Source organism: Cucurbita moschata, unplaced genomic scaffold (genome assembly GCF_002738365.1).
Source record: "Cucurbita moschata cultivar Rifu unplaced genomic scaffold, Cmos_1.0 Cmo_Scf00086, whole genome shotgun sequence".
NCBI classification, from domain to species: domain Eukaryota; kingdom Viridiplantae; phylum Streptophyta; class Magnoliopsida; order Cucurbitales; family Cucurbitaceae; genus Cucurbita; species Cucurbita moschata.
In genome coordinates, this window is record NW_019268602.1 from 330,819 (window position 1) to 350,554 (window position 19,736).

The window sequence follows — 19,736 nt, forward strand, 5'->3', positions numbered from 1 at the left end:
TACACCCGACATGGCTAAAATGACCTAAAATATACTATAGATGAATGTGACTAGTTGTTAGTTCTTCGTACCCGAATTATATGCTATCAAAGCTGTGGTTGTTTGTTTTGCTTTTAGCATATAATATTGCTTTCTTACAAATTATTTTCAATGCATTTCCTCGCTTACGTTCTTTAAAATACTTTCTCTCAAACGTGACTGAGACTCTCGTTTATATGTCCAATACACTTTTCTCGAAATGGACTTAGAGCGAGTAAGTGGAAGAAAGGTCGTGTTTAGGTAATGATTGTCAAAGTTTGAAAGGGTCAACATCTCTCTTCACGGCTTTCAAAACCCTAATTTTGAAAGATAAATGCGCTTTCTTTTGTCAAAATCTCCACTTTTTATACGGAAAAAAAAAAAAAAACCCAAACTTTTTCGATTGCCATTTTCTTTATCGTTCACTTTACTTAATCTTTGCCTTTTTTTTAAAATTCGAACACACAAACTATTTATCTCGTGATCCATCAAACTAAAAAGTTTTTTTTTTATGTAAACCATATATTACAAATTATGATGTCACAATTATTAATTATTATGCCAATTTGAATATTATTCGACCGATCAAATTATTAATATTTTTTAATGGCTCGTAGGCTCGAATCTCTTTCTCATCGTTTGAATTATGATATTTTTTAATAATAATAATAATAATAGAGATGTGAAATTCAAAATATTAAATTGATTTATGAAGGAGGAACAGTTGAAATGATTGAATAACAATTGAAAAAGACATAAATTTGAATATTTGAACCATAAACAAACATAAACCTCTCAATAAAAATTAAAAAAAATGGGGAATTATTATTTTAATCAATTAGTTGAATTGGTGAACTTTTCTTTTTCCCTTTCCTGTCTCGACAAGATTTTGGCAATTGGATTACATTAATGATGTTTTATTATTTTTGTCGGTTAATCATGTTCTAATATATATTTTAAATTCATATTGGACGAAAGAATTCAAAGTCTAGGATAAAGACATTTAAAATCAACTGTGATATGAGTGCAAAACGCTGTTCATTTTACATTTGAAATTAATGAATTTCGTGTCGTCGAGTAAAGCAATCTCCCTTTTTGGACATGGACATGACTTGGTCAGATAGAATCAAGTTAAATGTTCGAATCCTCTCGATCCCACAAAAATAAGTTCGAAAGTAGACAGTTATTTACGAGAAGAGTAAACAACACTCCATCCCTGCTTGTTTAGGATATTAAAATCATACAAGTATTCCACAAAGACAATTGATCGTAGGAATCGACAAGATGCGTGTGTAAAGTAGCTCGTATATAACAAAAATTAATCACTTTACAAAGTAAATGTGCTGGTGGAACACTCAACTTACCTGTAAAAACAAAGGGTAAAATTCTGTACTTTCTTGAAGAAACAAGAGGACCATATGGAGATCACTTTTTGGTATATATTGATATGGTATGGCAATGGTAATGAGTATGAGGAGTTGCAAAAACACAGCACCAGTCTCCTAAGTTGAAAACTCAATATATTAAACGAAGCACTTATTCTAAGGATGAAACTCATTTGTACACTATATAAGTAAGCTCTGAATGAAGTGAGGGAATACCATTGTTCCAGTGTAATATGGAACCCAATCTGACTTTGGGAGAGGAAATCAAGTGCTCTGAGCTGGTGGTGGAGGAGGTGCAATTTTGTCATTTTCGCTGCCAGGAGCATTTGACTTCGTATATTCGAGGGCGACCTCTAACCTCAGCTCCACCGCTCGCTTGTACTGTAACAAGTTATCAACTTACCACTTAGAACAAAACTAATCTGAAACTAAGTGAATATGAAGTATTAGGAAGTGTAATCATCGAAGCCTGAACGAAACAAGAGCTAGAAAAAACGACGAAGGAAGGGCAGTTGAAACCGTAACGAAACGAGAAAATGCAAACCTCAAGCATTGCGCCAGCCTTTATTTTCGATTGCATCAGACACCATTTCTTAAAATGCACACCTGTTGTCCCATCAAACAAAGTCTCATTTGTAAGATTTGTCAAGACATAGAAAATTGCACATGATAGGGATGAGACTTTTCTTTATTTATTCTTTTTTTTCCTCATGATCGGTAGGGGGATTTTCATCTCTTATCCATTCTTTCCAGTCTTTTCGTTTTCCCCTAGGATAGGTTAGGAGGGGCAAGTATCACGACTGCGTTGAAGCTCGTACGTATACAAAGAGATGGGTGAAGGACAAAAGGACAATCACTAAATGTGTACAAGGAATGGTAAACATACCTGCTTTAATCTCAATGGAAGAAGAGTTCTCAGCATTTGTCTCCAACGACCACCTACAATGGAGCTGAAGCAGTAGATACAATTAACAGTGGCCAATTGCTAACATTGTACAAGAGTCCAACTAAGTTAACAAATAACTATGCCTTCAATGGAAAAAATGAAGCAAATTGGGCCATGTAGTAAAAAGCTCCAGTTATTCGGTTAGTTTCAGTAGGCTTATTAACCAGCCTATATATTTTGCTGCTGTAACCATTTCGAGGTGAACACTTGAGTGCATTAGTTTTATTCTTGTTTCGTGTTATCGGGACCGTAACAGTCACTTATAAACCATATGCTAATGGCTTAAACATCTAGTTGGAAAAAAACGAGCAAATGCGTAAGCAGCATAATCACTCATCATTAAAAACTAATGGGGACTTCTATACATAAAAGCAACGAAGATATCAAGAAACACCATAAAGAAGATATGATGGAGAACTTTATCACCTCAAAGTACGCCCCAAACGGCACATCATGCGCGTTTTGCACCATCTCAAACACCTAGAAGAAAGGAGATAAAACATATCAAGTAAAGCCAATTAGTGGCATATGCTTCTTTCCTGTTTTACATGACATATAAGTTACACTCACGAGCGTTGTCATATTTGTAACAATCTCATTTAGGAGAATCTTTCCTGTTTTACATGACATATAAGTTACACTCACGAGCGTTGTCATATTTGTAACAATCTCATTTAGGAGAATTGTAATATATGTCAACTAAAACGTAATGACAATGTTAGGAATCACGCCCTTAATTTAGTCATGTCAATAGAATCCTTAAGTGTCGAACAAAGAAATTGCTAGCCTCGAAGGTGTAGTCAGACTCATGTGTCAAACAAAGGTTGTATTTTGTTTGAGGGCTCCAGAGGAAGGAGTCGAGCCTCGATTAAGGGGAGGCTGTTCGAAGGCTACATAGATCTCAAGGGAGGCTCTATGGTATACTTTGTTCGAGGGGAGGATTGTTGAGGAATGTTGGGAGGGAATCCCATGTTGGTTAATTTAGGGAATAATCATTGGTTTATAGGTAAGGAATACATCTCCATTGGTATGAGGTCTTTTGGAGAAGCCCAAAGCAAAATCATGAAAGCTTATGCTCAAAGTGGACAATATCATACCACTGTGGAGAGTCGTTATTCCTAAAAGACAATGCTACCCTTCAACTATATGTTACCCTTCAATTTTTTGTCAAAGACCAAAATAACCGTGCTTAACACCAAAAAGAACTTTAGGCTAAATAATAATATTGAGAAAGAAAATAAGTAGCCTAGCATACCAGCTTAGTCTTATCTTCAGATAAAACTGCATGTTGATACTCTGTCATCGCTGTGTCTGGTGGACACATGGGGCTATGACACAGGGATCTATATGTAAGCTCTCTAACTTGACCTTCATATTCATCTGCGGCATGCCATTGTCCCATCTGAATATAGCAAAGGTAAATGTAAGGAATTAGACATTGTAAAACAACGAAATCTTTGTATCAATATGTCTAGTTGTTAGGATAGCTCAACAACGCACACACTCGATCAAGATGAACACAAAGAATAGGAGAGAGAAAATTCAAGGAGGAATATTGACTAGAGGTTTTATTGATGACTTTAGGTATGTACAACAAGAGAAAATATAGAGAATGAAGAACGTACATTTTGAGAGCACTGCCTAATGGGGTATATATATGGTTTCAATTTACTAAATATAACTTTCAAAGATTTAAACCTATGAGATATAATCTACCAAATATATCTCTACCATATATAGCTCTGATACCAATTGTTAGGATCGCTCAACAACGCACTTGATGATTAAGAAGTTCAACAGCAGCAGGAGGAAGAAGAGTCAGGATTGATGATTAAGTTCCAGTTTAGACAAGGAAAGAAACATGACCTATCAGCTTTCATTAAGAATGCCGGATTGATGACTTATAAGTAGTAGAACAAAAGGAAACACAATTACTTTGGCTTTGAAAGTTACAAGTTCCAAAAGAAAAGAGTGAGTTTATTTTAACTTACAACTAGATTTGTATCTTTTCGTCTTGCAACAAAAGCACTTGTGTAATTTGATCCATCACTCAACAAAATAGTAAAGAACTGCTCGGGAGTGCATGGGAAAACACCCTGAAGAAGAAATGCAATAAAAGATTGAGCTCATTGTAAGATAATGGTTTTCTAGGTCTAAAGGGAAAAAAAAGTGATGCTTACGTTGTGTATGCTAGTAAGGACCTCCTCTTTAATGAAAGCCTGAGTATTTTTATTTTTCGGCAAATTATCCGCGGCGATTTTCTCCGTACTTTCACTAACTCTCACCGAGCTACTATGTGCGCGTAGTGCTGACTCAGCCTTCTCCTGAAATAAGATAAACCAACAATTGTATCGTTCCATTAACTTCCACGTCCCAACAATTAACTTCCCTTACTACTAGACTTTACGAGAATTTAACAACAGTCATATTCATATGAATAAGACTTATTTACATGAATTACTTGAGTAACCTGCTTAGCGAGGGTCATGAGCCTTAAACCAAAAGAAAAAGTAAAATCTTCTCAGAAGCTGAAAGTACGAATCGTAACGTTACATATAAACTACTCCCAATGTTAAGTTTCATCGATACAATATGACAGTAACAACATTAATTACCAAAATAGTGGTCAGTACCATGTTTCATTCTAAGCTTGTCAGAACATATCCTCGAACGGGAAGACAAACTTAAGAAACATACCTTCTTCTCAGCTTCCAGCGTTTCACGGAAGTTCTTCACTGCACGCTGTAAAGCTCTAACTGTATGGTTCCTATTCCAAAATGATGCAAATTTATATCTGACTCTACCTGGAAATGGAATGAAAAAGTGCGGAAGGATATTAACGCATCTCGGTCCATCGAAATTTAGGAAAGAAAATCAACGTTTCATGTACTTAATCATTAAGGAAAGTTGAAAATTGACAAGCATGAGATATGTGGTTCCTTAAGTCATTTTTTGTGTTTTCTTGACAAGGTCCTGTCAAGCAGACAAAGGTACTGACCATCAGGACTTCCCAACGGAGGTACACCATGCCCACCAGCACCCATGCGAAGAATAATTGTTACAGCAGGATTGATAAATGCATGTTGAGTCCTTCGTACCTTCATAAATCAAAAGATCCGTCACATATGCACAAGAAATATCACAAGAGAATAGCAAAATTAGTGTGAAGAGAGAAAGGAGATAGAAAATACTTCATCAATGTCTTCTAGTGGTATTATCACCTGTGAAGAAAAAAGGAAATAAACGTAATATGAAACAATAAATCTAATTAAAAATATATTTGATTTAATGCAAGTAAATGCCAACAAACACAGAAATTCAGCATTCAAAACATTCCTAACCTTCATTTGCTTGGAGAAGATGTTAGAGTGGAAGCAGATGTGCCAAGCTGAGACATACATACGACCGTGATACAAGAATGATCTCTCAAGAGCACACGAAAAACTATGCTCGACTACCTGAAGGAACCTTAGGTATGCTAAGAATTAATAGCAGAAACTCTATATGTTTTAGAAGTAATTTTGAAAATAAATAGAATATCAGTATCAATCATTTCTAAAGCAATGGAGGTTCCAAGAAACTAGCCTCATCAGGTAGAAGCTCAAAGATTGTCTGAAGAGGCCCTGGCTTTTGATGAACCACTGTCAGCTCTGGTTTGTCTAAAGAAATTCTTCTTCGAGCATTTGCTCCAGCATAACCATTAATTGCGCTGAAGAACAGTCACTAAAATCCATAAATACAAAGTTCATATAATTGTAATATTTTCTTAAAAAAACACCATTTGTTAGTAACACATCTAGAAGAATATCATTCAAGAATCAATATTAACACTGTTGGAATTCGACCCAAAAGAAGCTGTCGTAAGACCCACTATTAACATATTTTCATTACTTCTCGATAAATAATTCCCTTCTTTCTTCGTATTAATTTTTTTGACATATTAGTTTCCCTCCTGATGTGCTCTCGGAATCTACTTTCGAGTAGTAAACACATAAAAAAGTTGTGTGAAAATGTATCAAATCCAAGATGATAACCCAACAGAATTACAAAATCCTTGGAGACAAAAGCCAAAAAGAAACATTACAATTGAATTAGCTTATTTCTCTCAAGCCAAAGGCCACATAGAACTACAAAAAAGCTAGGACGCCACGGTTTCGCATAAAAAAGACCCTTGTCATGAAATGGTGGATGCAAAAGGACCTCTTCTACCATAAGAAATGTCAATGCAATAAATTTGACACCCATTTGAAATATGGCACTGCTTTTCATTCCCAAACAAATGATCAAGCTGAAGTAACTAATAGAATTGCACAAAATTTAACACAGAATTGTGTTTGCCTAGATTGGAATTTTGCTATCAACAGCATACAGAATGGATCAAGAGGTAAAATTCCTTTTGAGGTTAATATACTAGTCCTCCTAGACTTTGTTTGATCTTATTAATCAATCTAGTTCAACAGATATTTTGATCCGGACAATCTCATTGTTATATTAAAATAACCTAAACTAATCCACAGATGTTGACAACTAGAAACAAGAACTTAATAATGTTTAATTGGTTTATGGCAATAGAGTTCATGATAGCCTTTCCAATTTTAAGCAATACAAATTTAAAACCAGAGACTGCAATGCATCAAGTAAAATTTAACAAGGCATGTCCTACACGTAAGAAAATAGATATCAACAAGACCCGATAACTCAAAAGATTAGTAACTCAGAACCTTCCAACTCATAGCCATAGACAATAGTTTCTTTTGTGGGCTTGTTTTTTTGGTAAACCACTTGGTCTCATGTAAATGTCGAAGTTACAGAAATTCAAAATAATAATAATAGTTAAAGTACAAAAGGTACCTTCCGCCATTGCCTTGCAATTTTAAAGTTTTAATGTGGAGACAGACCTAAGAAGTTCATATGCAGATTTAATCAGTCTTCTTCTTTAAGGAAGGGACATTATGCAGACTGGAAAAGAGAAAATAAGAAATAAAAAGAAGCAAAAAAATTATGAATGAGCACCTGCCCGGAAGTGCTATCTAATGTGTACCATACAGCACCTGTGTGGCCTTCACTTTCAACCGTAACAGTAACTGAACCAAGAACAGCACTTTTCCAAACTATATCCCAATCATAAATTGTAACATTAATCTGTTAGATGAGGGAAAAAAGTTATATAAGTGGCATGAAAATTACAAAGACAACATTGAACTTTGACAGAAACAATGGAAGCTAGTATGTATTTCACTTCATTAGCTATATAACGCAGGATTTCATTAGCACTATAATGCAGCAAATCCTGCATCAAGTGTCCACTGAGTTAGTTTGCAGTTTGTTTAATAAGCATTCTCTGAAGTTCCAGAAATTAGAAAAGATCAAGGGGGTGGTGGCAAAAGGGTAGGACAGGGTCAGTAAGAAGCAATCGTTGGGTTGGACTTCAATATCTAGGACAGACATGAGCTGAGTGTAACACTAAAAATGTGATCTAAACTAGGTCTCAAGCCTAGTAGTCAAGGGGTCAGGCAAAACTTATCGAGCCATTGGCACAGGTTTATAATTTTATATTATTAATAGATAGTTTCTATTAAGCCAAAGAAAAACGTTGGAAAAAAATATATGTATATTTGGACAGGATACCTGGGCAGGAAGCTCATCGACGGAAAAATCGAACTCCTCCCCCCACATGGGATTCCTTGAACCAGGAATCATTGAACTGCACCAAGCATGAAGTACTTTAATTCAAGCAGTGAAGGAAAAGGAGGCGACATTAAATATACAATTTTGACTGTAGATTAGTACAAAAGTTTTTATAAAACTACAATAAGAAAGATGGGAACAAAGTGGACATACAAATATTAAAAGCACTTGAACTCTGAATTTTTTTCGACACACAAATGTAGTATTCATTAAACTTTCCTCATTTATCAAATAAGGCACACGTCCCCATTAAACGATCCAACAATCAAGTAAGGCACACGTCCCCATTAAACGATCAATCATACTCAAAGGTTATAATTACAGAAAAGAATAAACATGAACAAAACCTGAAGCGCTTTTCTGTACCACAGGTAATAATAGCATAAGGATCAGAAGTGCCATTTAAGTTTGCAGCAATAAGATTCTTGGCAGCCAACAATTCCAACTGAAAAAACCAAACACGCCATCTAATTGAAATTTACAAAAAGTGAAGCTGCAAATAATTGAGGCCAAAAGTACAAGTTTCGATTTGAATACTCGACAGTCTTCATACACAGAATAAAAACCAGAGAAAAGTATCTAAATACCTTAATTAGATAAGCAGAATTAGTCTGAAGGTCTCTCAAATGGCCAGGAGGAATCTACAAAATAATTGCAAAACTGCACGTCAAAAGAGTTGCATATTACTCCATGAAAAAGAAATCTATCTCGGATTCTCTAACACAAGCAATGTAACATAGCTACACATCAGCTAAATGCTTAATTTTTATCAGTTTTGTCAAGAATCACGACCCTCCAGAATAGTATGATATTGTCCACTTTGAGCATAAGCTCCCATGGTTTTGCTTTTGGCTTCCCCAAAAGAACTCATACCAATGGAGATGTATTTCTTATTTATAAATCCATGGTCAACCCATTAATTAGCCAATGTGGGACTCATATTCCGAAAAAAAGTAGTTACTAATCCAGACAAAAACAAGTTCCAGTGTTCCACATTCTTAGTAGCAGAATTCATAAGTATATTTATACTTTAGCAGTTTTATCTGCAAACAATATTTAATAAACATGAAATCAGAAAATAACACCTAATGAAGGCAGAAAGTATCAAATCTCACGCCCAAATTTGTTATCATCACTGAGAAATACATCAAACCATAATGGAAAACAAAAGAAATAGGCTCCGTAAGCATTTTTAATGGCATCAGGAACTATAATTTCAAAATTAGGAAAGAATTCCCCAAGTCCAATCACAAAACGACAATTAAAAACAAAACACGCAGACAGTTTAAACAAGAAGCTAGAATTTGAACTGCTAGATAAATTGCTTAAACCCCAAGGTTTGTTTATAGGATCGTATCAGCAGAAACGCAAAGAAGTAAAAGTTTAGAATCAGAAATCAATTCCTAAACCAAACATAAAAAAATATGAACACAAACACATCGAGCTGTCCTATGAAGTAGCGAAGAAGAAAAAAACAGTAGAATTCCCCAAAAAAGAAACACTACAAATCACCGTTCAAACGCAAATCCAAAACCCAGGAAATCAATTCCAAGACAAATTGAGAAAAACAAAAGTTAGTTAAACAAGGCACCAACCTTGTCCTTGGCGTCAATAGAATCCCCAGAATTGTCAAGAACAGAAGGATCACCATCAAACAAGGAGCTCCGGTAGGCGAAAAACCAGTAAGCGAAGATCACGAAAAGGGAAGTGGCGAGTGTGATCTTGATTTCCAACCAGGAAGGGAGGAGGAAATCGAGGGCCATAGGGATCACCATTTGGGGCCTGAATTCGGAGTGGAGGAGAATTGAAGAAGTCATAGCAAATGTCGAGGAAGAACTGCTGCTGCTGAGGTAGTCCTGGAAGGGCTGGGAAAGGTCATCCGTGTGTTCCAATGAAAGAAATTGGAACCGGCATTTCTTTTCACGTCGAACCAACCTCCTTTTTTCTTTTTATTTTTTCTTTTTCTTTTTATTTTCTTTTTTCTTTATAGAGATGGTCAAAGTTGGACCGTTGGAGGAAGACCAAACATTTAACCGCTGTGTGACGATATTGCCCTTGCCGGCGCCATATAATTCTGATGGTTGTGAGAGGAAATGGCGGTAATTTTGGTGAAGAGAGAAGGGTGTTTCGGGTAGAAAGGAACAGAATTGTGATTATCGCCTGTGGAGCGAGATTGGTAGTTAGTTCAATACTCCACTTTGACATGGACACCACGGCCATAGTTATTGTCGTTGTTGTTTTTTTTTTTTTTTTTTTTTTTAATAATATTTTAACGAGCGTAATTATATTATCGAAATTTCTTAACAAATATTTTTGCGTTTCTAATTGCATTTAATAGATTTTCAAGAATATTATATTTAATAAATTTTCATTTTAAAAATGGAGAAGTCAACTTTATTGTAATAAAATAATTTTGCAAGGAAATTAACTATTTAATTAAAACTTTCAAGTAATCCTTTTTTTTTAAAAAAAAAAAAAAAAAAAACTTTTATAAAACATTTTCAAAATATCCATAATAATAATAATAAGGTTTGAAAAGAAGTTGTTGGTAATAAAGTAATTTTCAGAATTATTTATTTATTTGCATTTTTCCGATAAATTTGAGTCAACTGGAATTAAAAATAATATGGTTGACTTGGAAGATAAGAACAAGCAACATAGTTATAATCCCCAGAAAGAAGGAAAGAAGGATCAAAGTTGAAGACAAAATAGAAAAAAACAAAAATCAATTTTTGACTAATTCTTCTTCATTCACTTTCTATACAAATCTCTACTTTCTTGCATCAATACCCAAACCCCAAAGTTTTGTAAACGAGACTTGTTTCATTCACATCTTCGACAACTACACATTTTCTCTAAAGCCTTCCATCCCGGACCCGAGCAAGGCGACATAAACCTTCAACGAACAAGAGACGTGGCTAGCTTGAGATCTTTGAGAATTCAGTAATGCTAGGAAGATAATCAGGAGAGAAAAAGAGCAACTTCCCCATCCCAGACCCGCGCAAGTCGACATCAACCTTCAACAAACAAGGGACGAGGCTAGCTCGAGATCTTTGAGAATTCAGTAATGCTAGGAAGATAATCGGGAGAGAAAAAGAGCAACTTCCCCATCCCGGACCCGAGCAGGGCGACATGAACCTTCAACGAAGAAGGGACGAGGCTAGCTCGAGATCTTTGAGAATTCAGTAATGCTAGGAAGATAATCAGGAGAGAAAAAGAGGAAACATATTTCTACGCATTTTCGCTAAAGCCTTCCCCATCCCGGACCCGAGCAAGGCGACATAAACCTTCAACAAAGAAGGGACGAGGCCAGCTCGAGATCTTTGAGAATTCAGTAGCTGCTAATTACTTCTTCTATAATCAAAACAAATTTACCTCTAAAGGTATGGCTATGGCCTATGGGATACCAAGAGGAGGAAATGAAATGGAGCAACGTCCCCACCTCCAACAGTTTGCTCCCTTCAATTTAACAGAAACAATATGAACAGGATCCAGTTTGAAATATAATATTAACAAACACTTCTTCTCAGCCGGGTCGAGTCGAGAAGAAAGCCAACGGGCAGCGCAGCACGGCACCGAGGATATTAGAGCCCTCCACAACCACCATAAACAATAATTGCTAGTTTCAAACATCAGCGTCCTCTTCACATTAACTTCCAAGCTGCAGCCACAAAAGTACATGTGTTGATTGTTACAAACAAAAAAACACGAGCGAAAGACGAGATAGCGGTTGATTAAAACAACTAATTCGGAAGGGAGGTCATTGAGAGGTTAGCTAATCTTCTTAGTCCTATCACTCTACTAATGATGAAATGCAGGGCATTTATAAGTATTAACTAAAAAAGTGATTATGGTAAGAGAGACGAGTAATAAAATGCAGCATTGAATCATCCAGCTTTTACTTCAAGATCGAGCAAGAAACGTTGGTAACAAAGAAGACAATTAGACTCCATTTAGGAGTTATAAACAGCCCAAAAAACTCAGAGTTGCAGACCAGAAGAGAAACTTTTTCCTGTTTCTATTGGTACCAAAGTTGACATTCTCTAAAGATTCTATACATGTCCAACGACGTCGATGCAACGAACCATTCTCGAGTAGGAAGAACAGCCATACATTTTTTCAACTCAATTTCAAACTAGAGCAAACAAAACACTCTTTATGAGGGTGTGAAAACCTCTCCCTAGCACACATGTTTTAAAACCTTAAGGGAAAGCCCAGAAGGAAAAGCCCAAAGAGATAATATCTGTTAACGGTGCGCACCAAAACTCCCTGAACTCGACCCTCGTCAGAAGTTGTAGAGCATAGGCAGCTCGAGCATATTGATGGGTTCACAAGCTAAGTTGTGGAGTGTGAATGAAAATAGAACTCCACCCCTACAAGGCAAACAAGTTCGGTGGCCCTAACAGTAAAGTATAAGCCAAATAGAGGTTGGCATCAACACACTGTCTTTTCAACCCATGGCTTGACAAGCTTGTGGGCCTAAAAGAGGTTGACATCCTCACAATGACCTTTTCCAACGCCTTGACAAGTTTGGGCGGCCTAATAGTAAAGTATAAGGTAAATAAAGCCTTGACAAGTTTGGTGGGCTTAATAATAGTAAAGGATTGGGACGTCTGGAGGTAATTTTAAAGCCTGGTGAGCACAAAAGCAAGGAATGGGACCTGAACGTCCTGTTTATCAAGAAGAAAAATGTGAGATATTTCGTCTATGTCATCGTGCCTTGCACGACAAAGCTAATGTGAAATAGACACTTTTGGAAAGATCAGCCTGAACCGACCCTTCAAAAGAAACAAAATTGGTTTCAACGCTGTGATTGTACGGTTTCAATGTTAGAGGTCGTTTGGAAAGCTTTCTTCTCTCTGTTTTGGAAGAGAAAATCTTATTTCCCCAAATGGGTTGTTCTTGAATACAATGAACAATCATGGTTTATCTTCAGAAATTTGGACCTAAAAGCCATCCCATCGTTGATTCTTAAAAGAAAAAACAGAGTCCTAATAGACAAGTAGAATTTGAATCATGTGGGCAATTTGCTTTGAACAGATTCAACATATAATCTAAGATCCGAAACTAATGAATAAGGCATCAAAGAGAAATCAATAATCGTGAGAAAATCATCAAAACGAATCGGCGTACCTGGGATGTCCTTTCTGGGCTCAGGCTGAGCCGTAACGTAGTATAAGATCGAACGTCCGATCATGAAGAGACTCGAAACAATGGCGGCGACAAAGAAAAACATAACCAATCCAATAACCCAAGGCATCATCATGAAGCCGATGAAGAACGTAACCGATCCACAGAGCATCAGAGCCAGAGACATCCCTAGAAGAAGCGACGCAAACCCGGCCGGGGTCATCTGCGTCGGCAACACCGGTGAGTGATCGGAAAACGGGATTGACGACGGAGGCGATCGGAGAATATTCATGGCAAGAGAAGAAAGCTCGTAGAAAACACTCGATTGGGAATTCCGCTGCTGCTGCCGCCGCATCATAATTCTTCGGTCAAAAAATCTCCAAATCTCCAAAAGGGAAAATCCTCTCAACGTCGAGAACGAAAACCCAGAAACGCTTTTGTTGAATGATTCAAGGGAAATCGATCGATCTAAGGAACTTTATGGAACTGGGGGGGTCCGTGATTGGATTGGCAAGACTAAAACCCCTCAACAGCAACCACAACAGCGAGTGGATAAGTCTGATCAGCAAAACTTTTGTTTGTTTCTTAAGAATTCAACACACAACTAAATGCATTCACACACACACACAAACACACAGAACGGTGAAAACCCAACTCAAATATTGAACTAAAGAACCCTTTTCCGGTCACCCAGAAAGCTCCTGTTCACAATTTCCTCGAATTTCAGTTCGGATTGAGAGAAACAGAGTGAAGAAAGTGAATTGGGAATGGGATAAACATGAGGAAAAGATTAGGGATTGAAAAGGGGGCGGTGAAATGTGAGGGAAGATTTGGTGGGTTACACGTAATGGAGAGGAATTGGGAGTTGGGACCTTATCTTCAATGGATAACGACGGCCTTGAGATCGCCTAATAGCTTCTTGGCATATGGCGTACAGTTCTGATCTTTTGGGATTTGGCGCTGTTTGTGCGGCAATTTGGCGGAGGTTTTCTTTTGCCTCTCTAGGGGTGTGACGATTCTCCACCAAATAAGGATTTTTTTTTTTTTTTTTTTTTATAATGTTATTTATTCATATAATTACCTCAAAATAGTCAATTTTTTTTTCTAAATTTAATCGTGAAAATTTTCAAAATTCGAGAATTTTAATAATTTAATAATTAAATATGAGGGAAAAAAGCCCAAGGCATGTATGGGCCAGCCACGTGGCCCACCGTGGAGACCATGAGAAACTAGTCCGAGGACCAAAGTTGGTTTATTATTGAAATAGAATACAAAAATTCCCTTGAAAATATTATTCATAAGTTATTATCCATATTTATTACCTATTTAAAATTAATTAATTTAATGAACACGCGATGTTAATATTATAACAACAACGTCAACTATGGGATTAAATTAAATTTAATCATAAAGTTTATATTTATTTCGCATTTGAACTTTAAAAAAATATTTAATAGCTCTCAAAATTTTAAATTTTGTATATAATAAAAAAATTGAATAAGTTAAATTATTATATATAAATTTATAATTTATAATTAAATAAATTAAAAAAAATTATTTACCTGTCTCCTAAAAGTTTTTTTTTTAAAATTACATTTTTAGTCTATGAATTTTGAATATATTTTCAGTTTAATCTCTAATTTTCAAAAGGTTAACGTAAGTTCGTAAAAAATTCTGATAAACTTACATTAATTTGTTGTATTTTTAGAAAAAAAATTTAAAAAGTTTATTTGTTTATTTTCTAATTGAAGTACTAGATTTGTACGAGACGTAGGTAGACAATTACGTACATATATTTACGATAATAATTATTTATTTAATTTCTTTTAAAAAATTAACGGTAATTTTTTAAATACATGGTAAGAGTATTTTTTTTATATATATAAATTTCCAAAATTAATATTTTTAAAACAAATAGAGTATCCATACATAAAAAAAAGTAACTATAAATATTTTTTTAAAAAAAATATTTTTTAAAAAAACCTTAATAATATTATTGAAAAAATTGGAAAGTTTGTGTATTATTATTAATTTAACCTATTTTTTTAATTTGATGACCAAATTGGAAATATACTCGCGGAAAAAAAGTTATTTTTATCAAAGAACGATGCAGTCGATTCATACAGTCCAGGTATGTTCCGTCCTCCCATCAACAGCCTTGGAAGAACAGCATTTTGGGCATGCCGATTGCCCCATGCACAACTATTTTGTTAGGCTCCTTCAAATTCCTCATCAATTTCGATCAAACTGACGATACCGAGAAGAATCGGTAACCGAGAGACCGGTGGGGCGAGTTGAGCAATTTCTGTTGAAGAATCCGCTGCGATTTCGGTTGCCTCTGATCCGCGGCGGAAGGAAGAAAGATTTTCGATTGCTTTAAACCGCTCCAAAAGCATTCGATTCGAGTTGTTCTTTCCAAAGATTCTATTGAGGGATCTTTCTTCGTTTTCAGGGTTGCGCGGAGGAATATCTGGTCGTTGTTGCGTTATATGTGGTGTGAAATTCCATCGCCGAGCTTCGTCAATGAGGGTATTGGCCTTTTATCTCGATTTTCGTTTTGTTCCATATGAATGCAATGTGAATATTTTTTGTGTTTTCGTTTGCATTATGATATTTTTAGGTTGTCCTTTTTTTTTTTTTTTTGTTGTCGTGTTTAGGTGGTTAGATTATGTTTTGTTGCCTCCTTGTTGAGTATGTACCATTTTAATGTAACAATCTGTGTTAAGGGGCATGAAAATGTTACAAATTTTCTTCTCAATTCCTTGGTGGTTTTTGGTTTTGTTTCTCCCCCACCACACCCCAATGATTTTATCATAGCTTTATGCTTTTATATTATGTAATTCGATGTGTATGGCTTGCAGACAATATTTTTGTGCTTTACATAGTGAACCAAAGGTTGAAGGTAATGTTTCTTCTATGGCAGTTTGCTTCTCCATTGATGCTCAATGGCAGTGATATAAACACATTTCCTTTCGAAGTATGAGGAAACGTTTAGTCAGAGAGTCTAATACGTGGTTGCTGAAGTTTTTATAGTAAACAAAAAGGCCTGCTGTTTTAATAAGAAAACAAAGCAGGCAAGTGTGTAGAGGCAGGAATAATGGATTGTAATAAAGATGAGGCTGCACGGGCGAAAGAGAAAGCCGAGGAGAAATTTACAGCCAAGGACATTATGGGGGCTAAAAAACTTGCTTTGAAGGCACAAAATTTATTTCCAGGACTTGAGGGTATCTCTCAAATGTTAGCTACACTCGATGTCTATATTTCTGCTGAAAATAAGGTCAATGGAGAAGTAGATTGGTATGCGATGCTTGGTGTCGATCCACGAGCTGATGAGGAAACAGTCAGGAAACACTACAGGAAGCTAGCTCTTATTCTTCACCCTGATAAAAACAAGTCTATTGGAGCTGATGGGGCTTTTAAGCTTATTTCTCAGGCTTGGAGTATGCTGTCGGATAAAGCGAAAAGAGTGGTATATGACCAGAAGAGGAATGGTAGAGTCAACAGAACTGTTTCGACTTCGAGAGGGAACTCATCTTCACAATCTGGGAGAAATGGTTTTTACAATTTCACAAAAAATGCTCCTACGTCGAGTATGAAGGGACAGAAAAGTGCATCCCGACCAGATTATGCTTCAGCTTCATCTCAGAAACCAAGGCCAACAACCTTTTGGACTGTGTGCCATCGGTGCAAGATGCAGTATGAGTATCTCAGAATCTATCTAAATCATAATCTTCTTTGCCCAAACTGTCATGAGCCATTTTTTGCTATAGAAACACCACCACCCCCTTCAAATGGTGTGAAGTCTAATGGATGGGATTTTACTCAGCCAAATCATCAAAGTGGAAGTAAAACTGCATATAGTCGAGAGAAGAGTAATATAGCCTCATCATCATACACGGGAGCAGGTGAATCAAATCACTCTACACATAGCCAAAACACCTTTCAGTGGGGTCCCTTCTCAAGAACGGGTGGTGCTTCATCTGCTGCTCAAGCTGCAACTGTAGTTCAGCAGGCATATGAGAAAGTGAAAAGGGAACGTGAGGAGGCACAAGCTGCCAAAAGAGTGGAACGAAGAAAGCATCATACGTCTAAGAAGGCCCCTGGTGCTTCATCTTCAGGCTACTCTGGTGCTGTAAAAAGAAGAAGAGGTATAGATGACATTTCTTCTAGCTCCCATGCAAGAAATATAACCGATCAGTTGAAAGCTATGGAAAGGACTAAGCTGGTCAATCTGTCTGGTTGTACACAGGGTAATATAAAGGAAAATACCACACTCAAGAGCTCTCAGGATGTCTCTCTTAGTGAAATTCAGAATTTATTAATCGAGAAGGCCAAGAAGGAAATGAGGAAGATGTTATGTGAATTGAAGTCAACAATGTCAACTACTGCTATGGTCAAAGAGGGAAACGGGAATGAGAAGGTAAATAGGAAGAGAGAAACATCTCCTGTGAGTGGTGAAAAGCACAATAATGACGCATCAATCGAACTTCTGAATTCAAAGAGGGAATCACAGTCAGTGGTTGATTTTCCTAGCAATTCAAGTTCCAGTGATGCAGAAACAATGTTATTTGATGTCCCTGATTCGGATTTTCACAATTTTGATAGAGACCGTACTGAAAGCTCTTTCAGAGACAATCAGGTCTGGGCTGCTTATGACGATCATGATGGCATGCCTCGACGTTATGCCTGGATTCATAGTGTAGTATCTTTGAACCCGTTTAAAATGCAGATTCGTTGGCTAAACTCAATAATCGACTATGAATTGGGTGCACTGAGCTGGGTTAGCTCTGGTTTTCCAAAAACGTGTGGGGGTTTTAGAACTGGGAGGTGTGAGATTTATAGCTCCATTAATGCTTTTTCTCACAAGGTCAGATGGTCAAAAGGCACATTCGGAGACATTTGCATATATCCCAGAAAGGGAGATGTTTGGGCTCTCTATAGGAATTGGTCCCCTGATTGGAATGAACTGACATCAGACGAGGTAATACACAAGTATGACATGGTAGAAGTTCTCGAGGATTATAGCGAAGAACTTGGAGTTATCATAACTCCCCTCATCAAAGTGGCTGGTTTCAAGGCGGTATTTCATCGGCATTTGGACCCAAACCATGTAAGAAGGATACCAAACAATGAGATGTTTCGGTTTTCTCATCTCGTACCTTCACATTTGCTTACAGGTCAAGAATCCCCAAATGCTCCCAAAGGTTGCAGGGAACTGGACCCTGCAGCCACTCCAGTTGACCTTCTTCACATCGTAGAGACCCCCAAGGAAGAATTCATAGAGATTGAGGACTTGAAGTTACAAAGTTCTGCCACCAAGATGGTTGATATTAGTGATGAAAAGATGGAAAAGAAACACAGGGAAGCAAGAAAAGAGGATATAGTGAAGCCTGTAGTGGAAGATGTCCTAGAACTTAAACTGACCAGTAAGACGATGTACACCAATGAAATGCAAGTTTCTTGAACATTGGATTATTTGTTCTCCGTGGATATGACTGGTAAACTTTGTGGAAGCTGATTGGACATAGTTGACATCTTTAGCGTTCTGACTTACTCTTTTCCTCCTCCAAGGATCTGTTAGATGGGGATCCGTACTTGTAAATCATACCTTTTGATGTTATTATACCTTTTAACTTAAAGATCTGTTAGAAGGTTAATCTATACATTTTTTTATGTCACTGTAGCCGCTCGTGGAAGCTCCGCTCCTTCGTGTATATTACACGCTAAAACGAACTCCATTCCTCGGTTTTGCAAGTTCTGTATATATTCCCTCCCATAGCTGTTATACTCAAGAGTCATCAGTTTTCGACCTCTACTACTCAAGTAAGCATGGGTAAGTAATTACTTCCAAAGTCTCCTTTTCTTCTGCTGAAGCAAATTATTCTTGTTTCTTTATCAGCTCTCACAAGATTGCATAACATAATGGTCTTCATATTGTTGGGCTGATCATAATTTTGACAATACCACTGATTAGGAACCAATTTTTTCCCACTTTTAGAGCGACTTTTTGCTGCTTTCTCCCGACTCGGGTTCCTGTTTCATTTAAAGTTAATGAAGAGGATGCATTTTGAACATACCCCAGAGGCATTGTTTTGATGAGAATCAGGTTTTTTGCTTTCTTGAGTTCTCTGTTTTATACTTTTGACCATTCCATCCTAACACGTTTTATTTATGCAGTGAGACCGTTGAGCAGCTTTAAGTGAAGCTTTTGACAATGGTTACAGTCTCTCTCTGTTGATACGAGTGAAGTAAGTTGGGGAAAGGGATGGGGATGGGATTAAGCTTGATGCATGATGTATTGGCTTTACTCAACTCATGAATTCTAAGTTCGCTAGAATTCGCGGGTTTACTTCAAAACTACCACGGCTATAGAACTCGTTGTTGTTTCAATACGCTTTTTCGATATCGGTGATGTTCATAAGGCTATAGTGATACAAGTTCATGTTAAATTAAGTGCAATTTGAGTTTGGGATGACTTGTAATATGCTCTTCATAAGTTTGATGATTGATCATGGTTGAGAGATTTAGGGTAAAATACTAAAATTTAAATGATTTATATATATAATAAA

The 19,736-nt window shown here is 36.6% G+C and overlaps 3 protein-coding genes across 9 annotated transcripts; 1 reads left to right on the forward strand and 2 right to left on the reverse strand.

The window, feature by feature from the left end:
• Positions 1-1,182: 1,182 nt before the first annotated feature.
• Positions 1,183-9,854, reverse strand: LOC111439209 (BAG-associated GRAM protein 1). Of its 2 annotated transcripts, none has more exons than XM_023076983.1 (19): positions 9,633-9,854; positions 8,625-8,678; positions 8,385-8,482; positions 7,978-8,053; positions 7,363-7,491; positions 7,201-7,247; positions 5,935-6,058; positions 5,691-5,807; positions 5,541-5,570; positions 5,348-5,447; positions 5,047-5,153; positions 4,530-4,673; positions 4,341-4,445; positions 3,605-3,751; positions 2,776-2,829; positions 2,290-2,353; positions 1,948-2,009; positions 1,620-1,784; positions 1,183-1,517 (listed from the first exon to the last, which is right to left on the reverse strand). In XM_023076983.1, the coding sequence occupies exons 1-18, from the start codon at positions 9,852-9,854 to the stop codon at positions 1,668-1,670; spliced, it is 1,797 nt and encodes a 598-aa protein (XP_022932751.1). In that variant the 3' UTR covers positions 1,183-1,517; positions 1,620-1,667. The 2 variants fall into 2 exon arrangements, with proteins under 2 accessions (XP_022932751.1, XP_022932750.1); XM_023076982.1 differs by having other exon boundaries at positions 1,183-1,520.
• Positions 9,855-10,652: 798 nt separating this feature from the next.
• Positions 10,653-14,195, reverse strand: LOC111439117. 2 transcript variants are annotated; one of them, XM_023076846.1, is made up of 2 exons: positions 13,171-14,188; positions 10,653-11,698 (listed from the first exon to the last, which is right to left on the reverse strand). In XM_023076846.1, exons 1-2 carry the CDS (start codon positions 13,523-13,525, stop codon positions 11,682-11,684), a joined length of 372 nt encoding a protein of 123 aa, XP_022932614.1. In that variant the 5' UTR covers positions 13,526-14,188; the 3' UTR covers positions 10,653-11,681. The 2 variants fall into 2 exon arrangements, with proteins under 2 accessions (XP_022932614.1, XP_022932613.1); XM_023076845.1 differs by lacking the exon at positions 10,653-11,698 and adding an exon at positions 12,228-12,707 and having other exon boundaries at positions 13,171-14,195.
• Positions 14,196-15,202: 1,007 nt separating this feature from the next.
• LOC111439115 lies at positions 15,203-19,645 on the forward strand. 5 transcript variants are annotated; one of them, XM_023076842.1, is made up of 5 exons: positions 15,203-15,696; positions 16,091-18,764; positions 18,852-19,000; positions 19,142-19,273; positions 19,345-19,645. In XM_023076842.1, the coding sequence occupies exon 2, from the start codon at positions 16,265-16,267 to the stop codon at positions 18,629-18,631; it is 2,367 nt and encodes a 788-aa protein (XP_022932610.1). In that variant the 5' UTR covers positions 15,203-15,696; positions 16,091-16,264; the 3' UTR covers positions 18,632-18,764; positions 18,852-19,000; positions 19,142-19,273; positions 19,345-19,645. The 5 variants fall into 5 exon arrangements, with proteins under 5 accessions (XP_022932610.1, XP_022932611.1, XP_022932607.1 ...); XM_023076843.1 differs by having other exon boundaries at positions 16,091-18,665; XM_023076839.1 differs by having other exon boundaries at positions 16,029-19,000.
• The last annotated feature ends 91 nt before the right edge of the window (positions 19,646-19,736 follow it).

Bases quoted from the DNA above. Each gene is read 5' to 3' on its own strand.
- LOC111439209 (XM_023076983.1), bottom strand. From the start codon at position 9,854: ATGACTTCTTCAATTCTCCTCCACTCCGAATTCAGGCCCCAAATGGTG. The intron at 7,492-7,977 runs GTATCCTGTCCA...CTCATCTAACAG, and splicing joins TCGATGAGCTTCCTGCCCAG to ATTAATGTTACAATTTATGA. The intron at 5,808-5,934 runs GCTAGTTTCTTG...AGGTTCCTTCAG, and splicing joins TTGAGCTTCTACCTGATGAG to GTAGTCGAGCATAGTTTTTC.
- LOC111439117 (XM_023076845.1), bottom strand. From the start codon at position 13,525: ATGATGCGGCGGCAGCAGCAGCGGAATTCCCAATCGAGTGTTTTCTAC. The intron at 12,708-13,170 runs GTACGCCGATTC...CTTGATAAACAG, and splicing joins GCCCAGAAAGGACATCCCAG to GACGTTCAGGTCCCATTCCT.
- LOC111439115 (XM_023076839.1), top strand. From the start codon at position 16,265: ATGGATTGTAATAAAGATGAGGCTGCACGGGCGAAAGAGAAAGCCGAG.